Source organism: Herpailurus yagouaroundi, unplaced genomic scaffold, assembly GCF_014898765.1.
Source record: "Herpailurus yagouaroundi ecotype Mexico unplaced genomic scaffold, PumYag 195, whole genome shotgun sequence".
Taxonomy (NCBI): Eukaryota; Metazoa; Chordata; class Mammalia; order Carnivora; family Felidae; genus Herpailurus; species Herpailurus yagouaroundi.
Window position 1 is genome coordinate 18,869,413 of NW_024412426.1, and position 16,409 is coordinate 18,885,821.

The window sequence follows — 16,409 nt, forward strand, 5'->3', positions numbered from 1 at the left end:
TGTCTGTCCCATAAATAAATAAAAACGTTGAAAAAAAATTTAAAAAAAATAAATAAATAAAAAACAAAAGACTGGGAAAGAACCTCTGACCTCCCCCTTATACTGACCATAGATAACTACAGTATAAAATAAAGCAGGTGAGGGGCGCCTGGGTGGCTCAGTCGGTTAAGCGGCCGACTTCGGCTCAGGTCACGATCTCACACTCCGTGAGTTCGAGCCCCGCGTCGGGCTCTGTGCTGACCGCTCAGAGCCTGGAGCCTGTTTCAGATTCCGTGTCTCCCTCTCTCTCTGACCCTCCCCCGTTCATGCTCTGTCTCTGTCTCAAAAATAAATAAACGTTAAAAAAAAATTAAAAAAAAATAAAATAAAATAAAGCAGGTGAAATAGGGAGGAACTTAGCAAAGTCTGTTAAAATTCCTATGTCCCATTGTTTCTGAGTGGTCTAGCAAACATTTGTTTGCCAAACATTTACTTTTTTTCATCTTCCTATGGACTGTCTTCTTTCCCTTTGAGGTCCCCAACTTCTACCCATTCTCCTTAGCTCAGAATGGCATATAAACCTCATTGCCTGACTACCTGTAGGCACCATATTCTTATGAAGCCCCAACACATATGGAATTAAATTTAATTCTCTCCTGTTAATCTGTCTCATGTCAGTTTAATTCTTAGACTAGCCAAAAGAACCTTGAAGGGTAAAGGAAAAACTTTCCTCACCAACTGTATCAATGGCTGTGGATCAAAAATTCTCATTTCCTTATTCCTACAGTACAAGGATCTTCACCAAAAATATTCTCACTACTGGAAGACAATGGAGTCTCTGTTATTTGTATCCCCAAAAAACCAAATTTTATTTATACATGATTTTGTTTATATAATATATATGTGTAAGTAATACGGACATTTGACTAAAATATATTTTCACCTATAAATATGACTTTCTCTTTCATGTAGATCTTATATTAAACTAAATTTATAAACTTACAAAATGTCTCAATTCATCTTGCTTATTAGAAAATATTCACAGGGAAGAAAAGTTAGCATTCTTAAATATTGTTCAAGATAAAAAGAAAATTCTCACAAATTGTGAAACTAAATACAATTGTAGGATTTTTCAAAGTCTGTCAGAAAAAAAGTGCAAGAAAGTGAAATTTGTTTTCAAAGTGTTCACATAATTAAACGAGTCATAGAAGAACATAATATCTTGCTCTAGAGGGAAGAACTAAGGCTAATTAGGCTAACTTATAAGGGATAGGACTTCTGGTGATTACAAAGAATTGACTTCGTAATAATCAGAACTGTCCCATAGTTTCCATTATAAGGTAATAAGTTCCATTTTATGAGATGTGGTCTAGTCAAAGCTCAATAACCATGTAGTAAGATAGCACAAAGATCAGTAATAAATCACAACTACTGATAACTGCAAACACAAACCCTCCCAATTTTACCAACTATTTGTTGTACAGAAGCTTCAATGCTGACAAACCCTTTGATTTCAACATGGACTCTTCAAAGTGGAGGACTGCTCTGCCAAAGACACTCAAGACCAGGAAGTTCAATGCCAGTCTGTAATTTTATAATCTGCATTTAGGTTTCTCTAGCAGTGATTCACCTTAATCTTTTAAACTCCAAAAGACCATGACTAACTAACACCTAGGAACTTGTATTACATGTTCCTAAACCACCTCCTTATGGAATTTTCAGGACTCCAAAATGCTATGACTTGCCTTAGGTAAAACCACTTGTATTACTGGTAGGTTGTAAAGAAATGGAAAGAAAGATGGAAGAAAGCTGACTTCTTTTCACATTCAGTGGAACTGGTTTGTTCTTACCTTACCTATCTGTGCAATGCTTCCTCTGTATTTCTGTGGCTCACTGTACCAATCTAGAAGAGCACTTAACCCACTGCTGTAGTTACACACTTAAGAATCTGCTTCCATCACAAATCTGTGAACCCACACATGGCAAAAGCTGTTTTACCATAGCTATAAGCCCAGAACTCCACACAATGCTTGCCACACAATTATGTATTCAAAAAAAGGTTCAACGAACCATTGTAGGGCCACTAGAAAATCAATGTGACATTACCAGGGAATAACTCTAAAAAGTTGACATAATTGATGATATTTAATTGACATCTGTAAAACTCAGCTGAAAAGATGAAAACACGTAGTGCTTGTTATCTATCAGTAAGTGTAAAAAATCTCAGTCACTTTATACTTAACTACTTTATACCTAATACTCTATTTCCTACATTTCTAAATCACAAAGTAAATGTTTTCATTAAGTACAATATTTTTGTTTAAAAGATAGTATACTATTTTTACATCAAACATCAACTTGCGAATATATATTAACCTTCAAGAACATTCCTTAAACAAATACAACTACGGTAAATATACTTTGCTAAGGACAGGTTACTAAGGAGTATAAATTCAAAAATGGAAGTGCTTTAAAGAAAACAAAAGCATTCATCACAGTCCTCAAATAATAATAGTGCATTAAAATAAATGAAAGGCACCATATTCACTCTAAGCATACCTGTTATAATCATGTACTTGTTATTTTTGGCTCAAAGAAAAGATTATCTTCCTAAAAACCTAAATAGATGAATAGATGGACATTGTCATAACACTATCCTTTTATTTGCTTTCATTTAGCATATGATTTTTTGGTGGAAATTTTCCTAAATCTCTCCCTCATAAGTAATTTTACGTTTGGGTTTCCAAATCTAATTAGTACTACCACACAGCTGAAAGTTAGAAACAATTTTGACAATATGACAAAATCTTTAAATAGAAAATACTTCTAAAATATAAAATAACTATCATCTATACTTGGTTAATGTGCTTAAGATTATCATTACCATATCCAGTAAATGCATGTCACTGTTCTTCACGTTTCGACCTGGGCTTAATAACATTCCAAAACATCTGAAAATATTGGGGGGGAAAAAAAAGGACAAATAAGGTATCAAGAATATATAGAAGCCCAGTGAGCAAAAAGCCTTTTTATAATAACTACACAATCTGAGCTCTGTATTTATAAGTAGCTTTAGGTTTTTTTAAAGAAACACCACAAAAAAAGAATTCATTAAGGTACATAATAAAATCACATAGAAATAAGTTATCTAAATTCCCAGATCTTTATTTCTACATGTAAAATATTACCAATGATCAGAAACTGTGATAAAATGGCCACAAATTACTGACTGAAACAAAACATAGTAGTGAGATATGAATTAATTTCTAGGTAGAAATGAGACTTTATTTGCCTTGGAGTTATTTTAAACATACAGATCAAAATCAACCAACCCAAGTAAATGAAAAAGGAGATTAAAAAAAAATAAGACTGTGCTCTCTCTTTGTATCAAGCCAGATTAACAGAAACAATTACCCTGGACTTCAACAGTCACTTTCACTGAGTAGCCTGTTAATATTTATTATACCTTAAGTTTGAAAAAAAAGTTATATGAAGGTCATTACTAAATGTATTAGTATATTAGTGAAGATATTATCCAACATACTATATACGATTAACTATTTACTTTGTTCTGTTTCCTGATGCTAGAGAAGCTTTAGGAATCCCATCAATACTACCACTTTATTTGTGAAGGATTTTCACAAGCTCTAAAATTCAGCTAAAATCTAACGTTTTTATTTTTGTTAGACTATTATTATTTCTGCTTTTAGGTAAGAAAAGTAGAGTCTAGAGAAATTTAACAATTTACTCAAATTCTTTTCCCTATTAAATAGGTCTTATAAATCTAGAGGTAATGTGATCTGTCTTCAGTATCCCTCTGCCAACAACGCACAGCCACACTTACTAGAGGGTTTGTATTGCAGCTCTCCAAAATTTTTAAATATGCTATGGAACATTTCATACAGAGATAAAGAATGTAAATAAATATGTTAAGATTTTTTTCATTTCAAAATACTGGCAGCTGACACATCAATACTTAATCTGATCCTTTTTGTTTTCTGAAAGTTTACCTTTCTAATAGCACAGCTTTTTCTTCCATGAACAAGATAAGTCTTATCCCAATTATGAGTCTAGTAAGTGGTAAAACAATATATACTTCCTGTGAGTACTTGAGGATACCATGTTCATGGTTCTCTTTTGGCATCCAAAATCAATCAAGTACATGACAAAGATAAAGTTCAAACATATTACTGTACCACTGAACAAAATGGAATCTACTAAAAAATACTTTAATATTCATAATGTTAATATAATTACTATACAATGAAAAATCTCCCTATTAATTCCTATAATATACACTGTACAAATTAAATGTTAATTATGTAATTTACTGTACTATTTCTTATACTATTGCTTAAATACTTGCTAAGCAAGAATAAAAGAGTGAATTTTTTTTCAAATATAAAATTTGGTCCCCTCAACTAAGAAGTCAGGTCAATGAGGTCAGAAGACTTCTCTCACAATACCATATGCTTTGCTTTGGCTTGCATCTCTCACGGCTTTTTTAAGAACAGATTTGTATTTACTGTCATATACTTATTGTAAAAAATTAATGGATACCAAAATATATAAAGAAAATATAATTTATCCTTTCTCTAACGTCAGCCCCCTTAAGAGCCAATGTTAACAATCTAGTATGCACCCCTTTTTGTTCTTTTGAAAACTTAAAGTTTTTCATCATTTTTTTTTTTTTGCCAGGCACTTGCAGGTGAATGGTAAAATTGGTACAATTTTATATTTTCTTAATATTCTTATGTTAAATTCTACTGCAAAAAGAGCCTTGGAAGTTTAGGTTTTCCTTAAATGGCAACAGCTCTCACTTTACTTTGATGATCTTCAACGTGCTGCTCTTTTCCTAGGTTATAAACAAAAAATCCTGCCACCAACCAGTAGTGTGACCTTAGAGAAAGCACCTAACTCCCTTGAGCCTCTGCTTCCTCTTCTAGAAAATGGGAGAGGTATAATATATGAACTCTAAGTAAGTTCTTCCAACACGAAGACTGCACAATTTTTCTCCATCAAGCTGTATTAGTCATTTCCAAAATTATATTTCATTAAAGCACATCAGGCTTCCTACAGAGACAAGCGAGGTCTATTAGGAATAATGTGTCAGTAATTAGATAGATATTATTAGTACCACAAACACCTAATGCAGATATTAAGTGTTTCATTGGGGAGGTCAAAGCATTCAACCTTTCCTTGTTAACTCTATAAATAATGTAGAAAATTGCCATCACACCTATTTTCTCAAGCAGTTCACAGTCTACTGGAGGAGGAAAATACAAGTAAACAGGGAATTACAACCTGATATGGTAAGTTCTAGGACTGCTGTATAAAGCACAGATGAGGCATATCCAACATTATTTATAATATAGTAAATAGGCTGACCTGACCAAAACTTGCAATCAAACCTCCTTAGAATGAGATATTATATTATTACATTAATTGTAACAGATACTTAACTTTTTCTTAAGTTTATTTATTATTAGAGAGACAGAGACAGAGACAGCAACAGCGCAAGCAGGGAAGGGGTAGAAAGAGAGGGGAAAAAGAATCCCAAGCAGGCTCCGTGCTGCCAGCACAAAGCCCAAGACAGGGCTCGAATTCACAAAACTGTGAGATCATGACTGAGCCGAAACCAAGAGACAGACGCTTAACCAACTGAGCCCAAGCCAACCTTAAGTAGACATTACTATATTACTGCCTTTTACATTTCAAGACAATCTGCATATGAAAAATGACAAAGCTTGTTTTCAGGAAGGTAGAAGTGATTTGTCAGAACAAAGCTATTACGTTAAAGGACTGGGATGCAAGTCCATATCCATGATCCAAAACTGCTGGTCTTCTATACATTGAACTCTGTCGTCTCCCTAGCCTATCAGAAAAGATTATAAATCCCTTATGTGACCCAGGACAAATTATATACTGCAACATCTCACTTTCGACATTTCTGAAATACAAATGTTATCGCTTACAGGCTCACTGTTAATGTAAAGATGAAAAACCTCATGGTGAAAATACACTGTAAACTATAAAGCAGTTGCCAATTATAAATTATTATTACAATTGCCACTATTAAGAAGAGAAAGTCTGGGGTGCCTGGGTAGCTCAATCAGTTAAGCATCAACTTTGGTTCAGGTCACAATCTTGCGGTTTGTGAGTTTGAGCACCCCATCGGGCTCTGTGCTGACAATTCAAACCCTGGAGGCTGCTTCAGATTCTGGGTCTCCCTCTCTCTCTGTTCCTCCCCAACTCATGCTGTCTGTCTGTCTCTCTCTCTCTCAAAAAAAAAAAAAAACCTTAAAAAAAAAGAGAGAAAGTTTAGCCTTCCATAATACCTATGAGTTTTTACTCAAAACAGAGCTTTTAACAGCAAGTTAGCATCCATACAATCACCAAAACTCAGCATATCTAGCACTGCTTTAGACTTCAGAAATGGAAAAAAGTGAGAAAAACAAAGATGGTATGTTAATGTCCTGCAACAGGAAACTGAATTTTTTTACTTTTGCTTTTAGTCCATCAAATGATTAGGATTCTATTTACCACCATTTATGCTGCTAGAAGACTACCGATAAAAATTAAGAAGGGAAGAAAGGAAAAGGAAAGGAGGCAAACATCTACCAATACCAGTCAAGGAACACTGTCTCTTAACTGAACTTTCGTTGTTAAAATGAAAAGTGACAGTATGTCAGAAGGAGGTAAACAGAAATACAAAGAAAAGCTGTAAGTCAATTAGATTTCTTTTCAGAATATACAAACACACTACAAGCTAAATTCTGAAAAAACTGGAATCCCAGTCTCACACTAAAGAAGTTAAAAAAAAAGAAAAAAAAAGATAGTTGGGAAAGTCTTCCAGGTGAGAAAAGTTGGGATTGCTTTTCCCTGACTAAAGGGATCAAGTAGAGATAGATACACAGGTATTCCTCACTGCGCACAGTACGGGGAACCATTAAAATAACCACACAAGCCAAAACTGTACAAAGCGATGTTATAATCAATGGGAAAAATTATGATTGTTTTGCAAACAACTTTTTTGTTGTTTTGTCAAAACTTTAAAAAACTCTTTACTGTCAGTTTTAAGTATATAAAGAAATGGAGAAAAAAAAGTGAAATTTACTTAGCCCCTTGTAACTTAAAGCGCTTAGAAACGTTGACAATTAAGGTGTTTTGCTTCTTTGGAAACAATTATTAAGACTAGCTTGAACAGTGCTTGCTTTCCTCTCATACAATTCACGACATGGGGTAAGCGTCTTTTCTTTGAGGAACTCACGTTCCTTTATAAGTCTGAATCAGCTTCCAACATTTTCTCCTTTGCACTTTTAATGTTATGAAAGGTCTCTGAAGGCTCCTTTAATGTGAAGCTTTTGCTGGCATCACCTCCTCTGCGACATTTATCCTTTTCATCACAACCACTTTATTTATGCTGCTAGATTAATCCTCTGCCTGCCTATCTAGATTCCACTGAATAGTGGCAATGTCAACATTCCCGTGGTCCTATTCCTTTCTAATTCCATCTACGTACTGTTCAAATCCCTCAGAGTTATTTGTACAGGGCACTAAAGGTTCTGCCATGCCACATGCATACTATTCACTGCTGCTTCCTGTCATGATGCATGAATGTTTTTAACAGCATGGCTTCTACCATATTTCTTCCAAAACTTAGCTAAGAAACTGCATCGTCTCCAGTCCTGTAATTATCGTTCCCATTCAATGTGGCAACTAACTTCAAAATGTTGGCTTAAACGCTAGCAAAACTAACTAGAATTTTAGTTTTTGTTGCAGTCTTCATCCAAAGTAGAAGTAAATGCTTCATTTCAACCATAAGCACCTTTCTATTCCTACTGAACTTAAAGATGATGGAGTCCATCAGAGTCCGTCAGACTTTTTCAGAACGGCTCATACCACAGCTTCACACGGGGCTTAGGTCTCATCCTGTTCTCGTTCTGCTGTCACCATTTCCAAATCTTCTAAGATTGCATGAAATTTCACTTTCCACATTACCACTTTCCATTTCTTTCCTGCACTTTGATCTTTGTTGGCCAACTCTTTCAATTATCCATTTTTGTGAAATGTTCAGGAGGTTTCCCACTGAGTGGTAAGGAGCAACACAACAACACACTCTGTGGTCTGAGAGTTAACTAAGCAACAGATACGCTGTGACCACTATCAACAGAATGTGAATGAAGTGATGTGACTGGTCACTGATTCTGTACTTATGTAGTGACAGTGCACTGAAGAGTTAACAGCAAAGTTTTCACTTTCTACAATTACTCAAAATTAATATACCATGGTGACAAAAATTTGAACCACGTGGCTATAGGACTGGTGTTAACTAAACCAAAGTAACATAAATTTGTGCATTATCATAACTGTAAAATAATGCCTCCTTGTCTATACACATAAGTTCTAAAAAATCTAGCCACAGCTTTGCCTTCTCATGTAGCAGTCTACTCCGATTCTGCAGGCTACTCTGATTTCCACTTATCACTCAAAACAGTCTCAGTAGTGATCATGATTGTGGTACTAGTGATAATACCACCAACAGTAATAACAAAAAACATTTATTAAGTATTTATTCTGAGTCAGGGACTATTCCGAATACTTCACAGGTATTACCCAATTTTTTCCTCTCCAAATTCTTAAGAGGTATTATTCACAACTTACACATTAGAAACTGAAGCACAGACAAGTTAAATAACTTGGCCAAGGTCATTGTAGAGCCAGGATCCAAATCCAGATCAAAGACTCCACAGTTGTGATCTTAAGAACTTTACTACCTTCAATGCCATCAGTCACAGGAAGAAGTCTCTCCATTAAGTTTTATACTTGTAAGCAAAACAGGTTTAAAACACTGGCTGTTCTTTTCTTTCCAATCTTCAGGTGGGGAATTTTTACTTTCCCCCTAAGATTACCTGGAACACTAGGACTAATTACTAGGAAAAAAATAATTTAAAATAGATGCTTAGGATTGCTTTAGATTTGCTATCAGTACACAGAATTTAATCTACAAAGAGGCTATTAAAGAAGAAGTAATATTTTTAGGTCTTTTTCTTCTCTTTTTTAAATTATCAACCAGTAAACTTCAAGAACATACAACAACCTCCAAACATACCATCCAGGGGCAGTAACTCCCACATTATAATGGATTGAAATTTGAAATACAGAACCATTTTCAAATATAAATACTTTTACTAACACCTTTCAAATATAAAAAGAGAACTTAGCTGTAGTCAGATAGAAAATAAAATTAAAAAATTATTAAAACAAACCAATAAATTTCAAAATCTAACACTTGGCCTAATCACTGCTAAAAACATTTAGTAAATCAATTATTTTGCTTTACTATTCAGTAGGAATAATACAAGAAATCTGGATAATGATACATTATTTAGGCTTTTGCATATACCAGATATAGGATTAAATAAAAGCAAAACTGCAAGTATTTTTATAATTGAATGTACCTGAATATACCTGTAAACACAATTCAAAAACCTCACAAAGCATGGCAAAAAATAAAATTTTTCCCCCTAGCTACTACTGGTTAACAAGGGCTTGTTTTCTCCTACACAAAGGTAAATCAAATGTAGGTAGAGACAAAGATCAGCAAAAAATTATAAAATCAATTATATGAGAAAATGTAAAACATACACAACTTCAGCAAATTTTACTGAATAAGAATAATAAGTGATTCCAGGGACACCTGGGTGTCTCAGTTGGTTAAGTGGTTAAGCATCTGAATTTGGCTCAGGTCATGGTCTCACAGTTCATGAGTTCAAGCCCTGAACTGGGTTCTCTTCTGTCAGCACAGAGCCCACCTCAAGTCCTCTCTCTCTCTCTCTCTCTTTCTCTCTCTCTCTCACACACACACACATTTAAATATGTATATATATAAACATTTAAATATATATAATATAAAATGCATAGTATATATAAGCATAAAATATATTTTATATATAAAATATATATATTATATATATAAAGAATAATAGTGATTCCATCTGGACTCCCTGCTTTTTTTTTCCCCAGCTATTAATTTCATTCCCTTTTTTTCTTCTACTCTTTATTTCATCTACACTTTCTTCCATGTCTATTGATACATTTTTGTTTTATCTCTTCCATCTGGAGTTTTATCTTTCTTTATATAGTTGGCAGTAGAACTGATATGATTTACTGAGGAATTAGGTGTACAGGAAGAAAGATCTGACTCCAAGTTTTTCACCCTGAGTCAATGGAAGGATCAAGTTACAAATTGGTAAGACAGGGGAGACTATGGGAGGAACAGGTTTGGAACAGGGTTGGGAATCAAGAGTTTGAGTTTTGAATAAATAACCTTAAAATGCTAAATGAAGAGGTGAAAAGGAGTGAGCAGAAGATATCCTAACATTACTGGCTTTGCCTTCCTCTGAACGTTCCTAGAAAAGTCGCAAATTATGAAAACAACAAGAATTTCTCTGAGGCAACATTAGAGGAAGAAAATGTGGTTCTCACATTGGTTCCAGTTAATGAGGAGCCTGATGAAGAACATCAAATGGAACTAAGTGTTTTTTCAACTTCATAAGTCAGCCTGAAGACACTTGAGACAAAGTTCATCATCCTCAAATGAATGAACAATTCAAGATTTTCCCCAAAAACGGTTGTTGTAATACACCAATCCTTCCCTTGCCAACCCATTTGCCTTCAGTTGATAAAGTGGCTTGGGACAATCTGCAAAACTGGTACCAACAATTTGAGTACTGATGGCCGGAAAATACAGGTTTATGTGAGGCTCCAGAAACATGCTTACTCTGAAAGAAACCAGAATATTCCTAAACATCACCAAAGGCCAAACTGCAGTCATGTCTGAGGAAATGCAAGATGGTGGCCAAGAGATGAAGGATTTGGAAAAGTTGTAAAAAAGTGAGAAAGAGGAAGAAATTAATACAGTTGAAGTGATAACTTCAGCACAGGAAGGCATGTTGGCAGCACAGTCAAGAACCACTGCAAAGAGCCAAACGATCTAAGGCTGTGAATTCATAAACCATTCCTGCTTCTGTTGAGATCTTTGTGCTGCAAGCCTCTGGTGTCTAGTGGTGTGTGGTCCATGGCAGAACTCTCTTGTCAGACACAGAATGTTGGCTTTGCCTGCAGCTCCATGCAGGTCAGGCCCGGGCCTGACGCTCCCAAAAGGATGACCTCCCTCTTCCCGTTACCCACCTGCACTTTCCCATCCCTAGGCCCAAAAGATAACATGTTACGCACTGAATGTGCTAAGAGAAATAAGAAAATGATGAAACAATTTATTGCAGTGGGGAGGGAGAAGTGACCTGGTTTGAACACACCAACACCATTCCCTTCAGATGGCCATAGCTTAATAAAGAGTAAGTGGTGGAGAGCCCACAAATACGCAGACTTCCACCCCAGTGACTGCTGTGCTGTGTCCTAGCCATTCTCAGTGTTGCTGATGCCTTGAGTACAGATATAAATGTCCGGACTCTGTACTTCAGGTTTACCAAGAAGTGACTGCTACTGCTACTTTAAATATTTAGTTACACAGAATATAATTTAGTTTTGTTTTAATTACTAGATTTCTTTTTTAAGTAGTTTTAGACTTTCAGAACAATTGAGCGGAAAGTACAGGGTTCTGAAATACTGCCCCAACCCCTTCCTCTACTATCAACATCCTGCACCAGTGTGGTACATTTGTTGAACCTACATTGGCTTATCCTGATCACCCAAAGCCCATAGTTCATGACAGGGTTCACTTTTCGTGTCGTACAGTCTCTGGGCTTTGACAAGTATATAATGACCGCCTATATCCACCATGATAGTTTCAAAACAGTTTCACTGCTCTTAAATTTTCATGTTGCATCTACTTAATATTCCCTTCCTTCCAAATCCTGACTACCGATCTTTTTACTGTCTCCATAGGTTTGCCTCTTCTAGAATGTCATACATTTGGCGTCACAGTAGCCTTTTCAGATGGACTTCTTTCATAGCAATATGCATTGAAGGTCCCTTCTTTTCACAGCTTGATAGGCCACCTGTTTTTAGTGCTGAATATTCCACTGCCTCCATGTACTTTGTTTATTCATTCACATACTAAAAGTCATCTTGGGTGCTTCCAACTTTTGGCAATTACGAATAAAGCTGCTATAAACAAACAAACGAATGCCAAATGAAGATCCTAAAGTTGTGGACCTATATTGATATAAATTTGCAATTCAGAAGAGACCTCAGGTTTGAGATTAAAAATTTAGAAGTCATTCATTTATAGATTATATTTGAAGTCATATATTTAAAGCGATTGGATGAGGTAACTAAGAAGCAAGTGTGGTAGAGGAAAGACAGCTAAAATAATGTCATCAAGAAGGAGACATAGAATAAAATCTATACAAGAAGAAAGCTTGCCATAAGAGCATGCACATTTCATCCAAAGTAATAAGAGAAAAGGCAGAATATATGGTACAGATGAGATAAATTGGCAGACACGGTGATAGGAATATCTAAAGTTCTATTATTGTTTCTATTATCTTAAACAAGAAGAGGGGAGCCTGGGTGGCGCAGTCGGTTAAGCGTCCAACTTCAGCCAGGTCACGATCTCGCGGTCCGTGAGTTCGAGCCCCGCGTCAGGCTCTGGGCTGATGGCTCGGAGCCTGGAGCCTGTTTCTGATTCTGTGTCTCCCTCTCTCTCTGCCCCTCCCCCGTTCATGCTCTGTCTCTCTCTGTCCCAAAAATAAATAAACACTGAAAAAAAAATAAAAAAATAAAAAAACAAGAAGAGATAATTGGCTGAGAGTAAACATGTAGAAGACATGATGCACTTTTAAACAGAAGATGTGAAATAGCCTAGGAGAGACATGAAGTAGGTTGTCTAGTAAAATGAAATAGGGATGCTAACAACACAAAAGTACACCTGAGGTTGTGGTCATGAATTTGAAGTAAAGCCAATCAGCATGGTTATATGTTTATTTTCCCAGCTGCATTCAGTTATAACAAGTGTTGGTGCAAAGGAGAAAGCTAGAATTAACCAGAGATGGGAATATGCCAGAGGAATAGAAAGATGGAAAAGAGAGCAAGGGAGTTGTGGGAGTATATAAAGGAATAATTTATAAAGGTAGATAATGGAATCTAAGTTGGGATGGAGACAAGTAAAAAAGTAAAATCATGAAGTGAGTGGGTGAGGGACAGTAAAACATGATAGGACCATAGATTATTAGTCTCAGTGAGATCAAATAATTAATGGAATTGAGAAAATGAGAATGAATTAGACAGATAAGAAGTACTGATCAGACAGTAGGATACTTGATACTAAGATTATGAAGGGAGTACAGTCAATGGTAATGACAAATTCCAGACTATGACCCTTGAAGCAGGTGGCTGAAGTAGGGAGGAAGAAAGGTCTTTGGAGAGAATGAGATCAAAAAAACTAAGAAGCTAGGTTATTAGAAAAACCATCTATATAGATAGTGAAACTGCTATAACTTAGGAAAAGCCTAATGATTGGAGAATGACAGTGAGCCAGGAGCTAAAATCTTCAAAGAATGATGGGAATCCCAAGGATGTGTAGATAACTGCAACAATAGAGGCTAGCAGATGGGAAAGTCTGAAAGCATCAAATTTGAAGCTGTGAGTTTCTAAGGAGGGAAGAGGAAAACAGTCTGGAAGAAGCAAGGACATTCCAAGGATACTCACACATCTCCAGGCCAAGGTACAAAGGCAGGGGAGGAGAGAAAACAGCCATCACTTGAGAAGCAGTAGACTCAGGGCAAGCCCAGTTTATATAAAGTGAAGGCAACATTCAGAATCAGGTTGAAGATTAAAGAAACTGTGCTTATGATGGACTATGAGTTCCAGAGTGTAAAATGGAATGTCCCAAAAGCTGGGTAAACATGGACAACAGGAGTCAGAAGACAGGATATACAGAGTCATGTGGGGATCAGGATTTGAGTATTGATGGAAAACCCAAGAGTCTTGGATGTCTTACAAGGCCTGAAACAGCCAAAACAGAAACAAAATTCAGTGAGGCTAAAGGTTCAGGGTAGGAAGAAGAACAGTGGCAAGAGCATGCAGAGCTCTGGAATACCCTGCTTTACTCCAGTTTGGGACAACCAGGGTGCACGAGTCAAGGAAGGGGCAGTACTACCAGAGGAATATGGAATTCTGGGCATCCCTTTCCTATTATTGATGGGGGATAGGAATGCGAACAGACTATATGAGTGTGGAGGAGTTTTTACTTGAAGTGCATCGAGGAAAGGTAACTACTGCTGGGTATCCAAAGACACTCTCAGTTAACGAATTTGCGAAATTGTAAACCCAAAAACATATATACTATGCATTAGCTCATAACCTCATCTCACAAATGCTACTGCTCCCTAAAAGACAAGGTCTGAAAAAGCTGTCCTATATCTTCAATAAAGAGACTTTCAATTAGGCAAAAGCTTATTTTCTACAATCAATAAAAGCTACACATACATACATCCCCAAGAAAGGAAATAATAATCTTAGATGTGGTCCCTGCATGAAAACCTACTTATAGCAAAATGCTCTTGTGTTGGAGTCCCCAAGACCACTCTAGGTTCGAAGATTTGCTAGGAGGACTCACAGGACTCAGCACATAGTTGCATTTATGGCTATGATTTATTAGAATGAACAGATACAAAGCAAAATCAGCACAGGGAAAAGGCACAAGGGGTAAAGTTCAGAGTCCTCGTTCTGTGGAGTCACAGAGGATGCATTTAATTCCTCCAGCAATGAGATGAGACGTGTGAAAAGTTGTTTACCAGGGCAAGTGAGAGACTCAGTATCCAAGGTTTTTACTGAGGGCTGGTCATACAAGCATCCTCTGCCTAGGACATAACAAAATTCCAGATTCCAGAAGGAGAGCATGTGTTCAGCATAAATCACGCTGTACAGTTTAGGCACAGTTCTGGGAATGGTGGGAACCTCTCCGAAATCCAAGTTTCCAGATGCCATTCCAGAACCAACCCTACAGGGCGCGCCTGGGTGGCTCAATTGGTTGAGAGTCCAACTTCGGCTCAGGTCATGATCTTGCAGTTCACGAGTTTGAGTCTCACACTGGGCTCTGTACTGAGAGCTCAGAGCCTGGAGCCTGCTTCAGATTCTGTGTCTCCCACCCCCTCTCCTAGCTCACGTTCTTTTTTTCTCTTTCTCTCTCTCTCTCTCTCTCTCTCTCTCTCTCTCTCTCAAAAATAAACAAACACTAAAAAAAAGAAGAAGAAGAACAAACCCTACAAACAGACCTTTAGGAATAGCAGTTTCGGCCCTACTTTGTTAACTCTCTTCTATACAGCCCTATCTTGATATTTACATTTTAAGAGAACTTTAATATAAAACAATGCCATCTGTGTGTAAAATAATATAGATTCCTCAGGAGTTCAATTCCATTTAAAAGACTTGAGCACCTCGGTGTCTCAGTTGAGCATCCAACTCTTGATTTTGGCTCAGGTCATGATCCCAGGGTCATGGGATCAAGCCCCTACATCAGGCTCCATGCTGAGTGTGGAGCCTGCTTAAGATTCTTTCCCTCTGGGGCGCCTGGGTGGCTCAGTCGGTTGAGCGTCCGACTTCAGCTCAGGTCACAATCTCGCGGTTCGTGAGTTCGAGCCCCGCGTCAGGCTCTGGGTTGATGGCTCAGAGCCTGGAGCCTGCTTCCGATTCTGTGTCTCCCTCTCTCTCTGCCCCTCCCCTATTCATGCTCTGTCTCTCTCTGTCTCAAAAATAAACATTTTTAAAAAATAAAAAAAAAAAAAGATTCTCTCCCTCTGCCCCTCTCCCCTGCTCGCTCGCTCCCTCTCCCTCTCTCTCTCTCTCTCTCTCTGACTAGGGGTTCCTGAGTGGCTCAGTCAGTTAAGTGCCTGACTCTTGATTTCAGCTCGAGTCATGATCTCACAGTTGGTGAGATCAGGCCCTACATTGGGCTCTGCACTGACAGCATGGAGCCTGCTTGGGAGTCTCTCTCTCCCTCTTTCTCTGTGCCCCCCCCCCCTTATTGAACTCTCTCTCAAAATAAATAAACTTTAAAAAAATAAATAAAAACCTTGAATCAAGCTATATAAAGTTTTGATCAGTTATAAAAAAATAACAATCTTCTACAGTATAGTGGAATAATGAAATAACTTGCCAAAATATATAATAAACTTTAAAGAAAACATGTAACAATTAGAAAAAGAACATGAGGTGGGGCGCCTGGGTGGCTCAATTGGTTAAGTGTCTGACTCTTGATTTTGGCTCAGGTCATGATCTCATAGTTGTAAGGCAGAGCCTCACATAATCAAGCCCTGCACTGGGCAGGCAGCCTGCCAGCCTGCTTAAGATTCCCTCTCTTGCTCTCCCTATGCCCCTACCCTGCCTGCTGTGCACATACACACAAGAAGGAAGGAAGGAAGGAAGGAAGGAAGGAAGGAAGGAAGGAAGGAAGGAAGGAAGGAAGG

General features: G+C 37.1%; 1 protein-coding gene across 8 annotated transcripts in view; it reads right to left on the reverse strand.

Annotated features, from left to right (window-relative positions):
• Positions 1 to 16,409, reverse strand: part of RABGAP1L (RAB GTPase activating protein 1 like) — an 802,606-nt gene that overhangs the window by 687,255 nt on the left and 98,942 nt on the right. For 6 of the 8 annotated variants that reach the window (XM_040446724.1, XM_040446725.1, XM_040446723.1 and 3 more), the window contains one exon: positions 2,864 to 2,930. The exons of 1 other annotated variant lie outside the window; for it this stretch is intronic. In XM_040446724.1, the coding sequence (XP_040302658.1) occupies positions 2,864 to 2,930 (67 nt within the window). Of the gene's footprint in view, positions 1 to 2,863; positions 2,931 to 3,989; positions 4,011 to 16,409 lie in introns of those variants that run through there. One more of the 8 variants, XM_040446728.1, reaches the window with a different exon arrangement.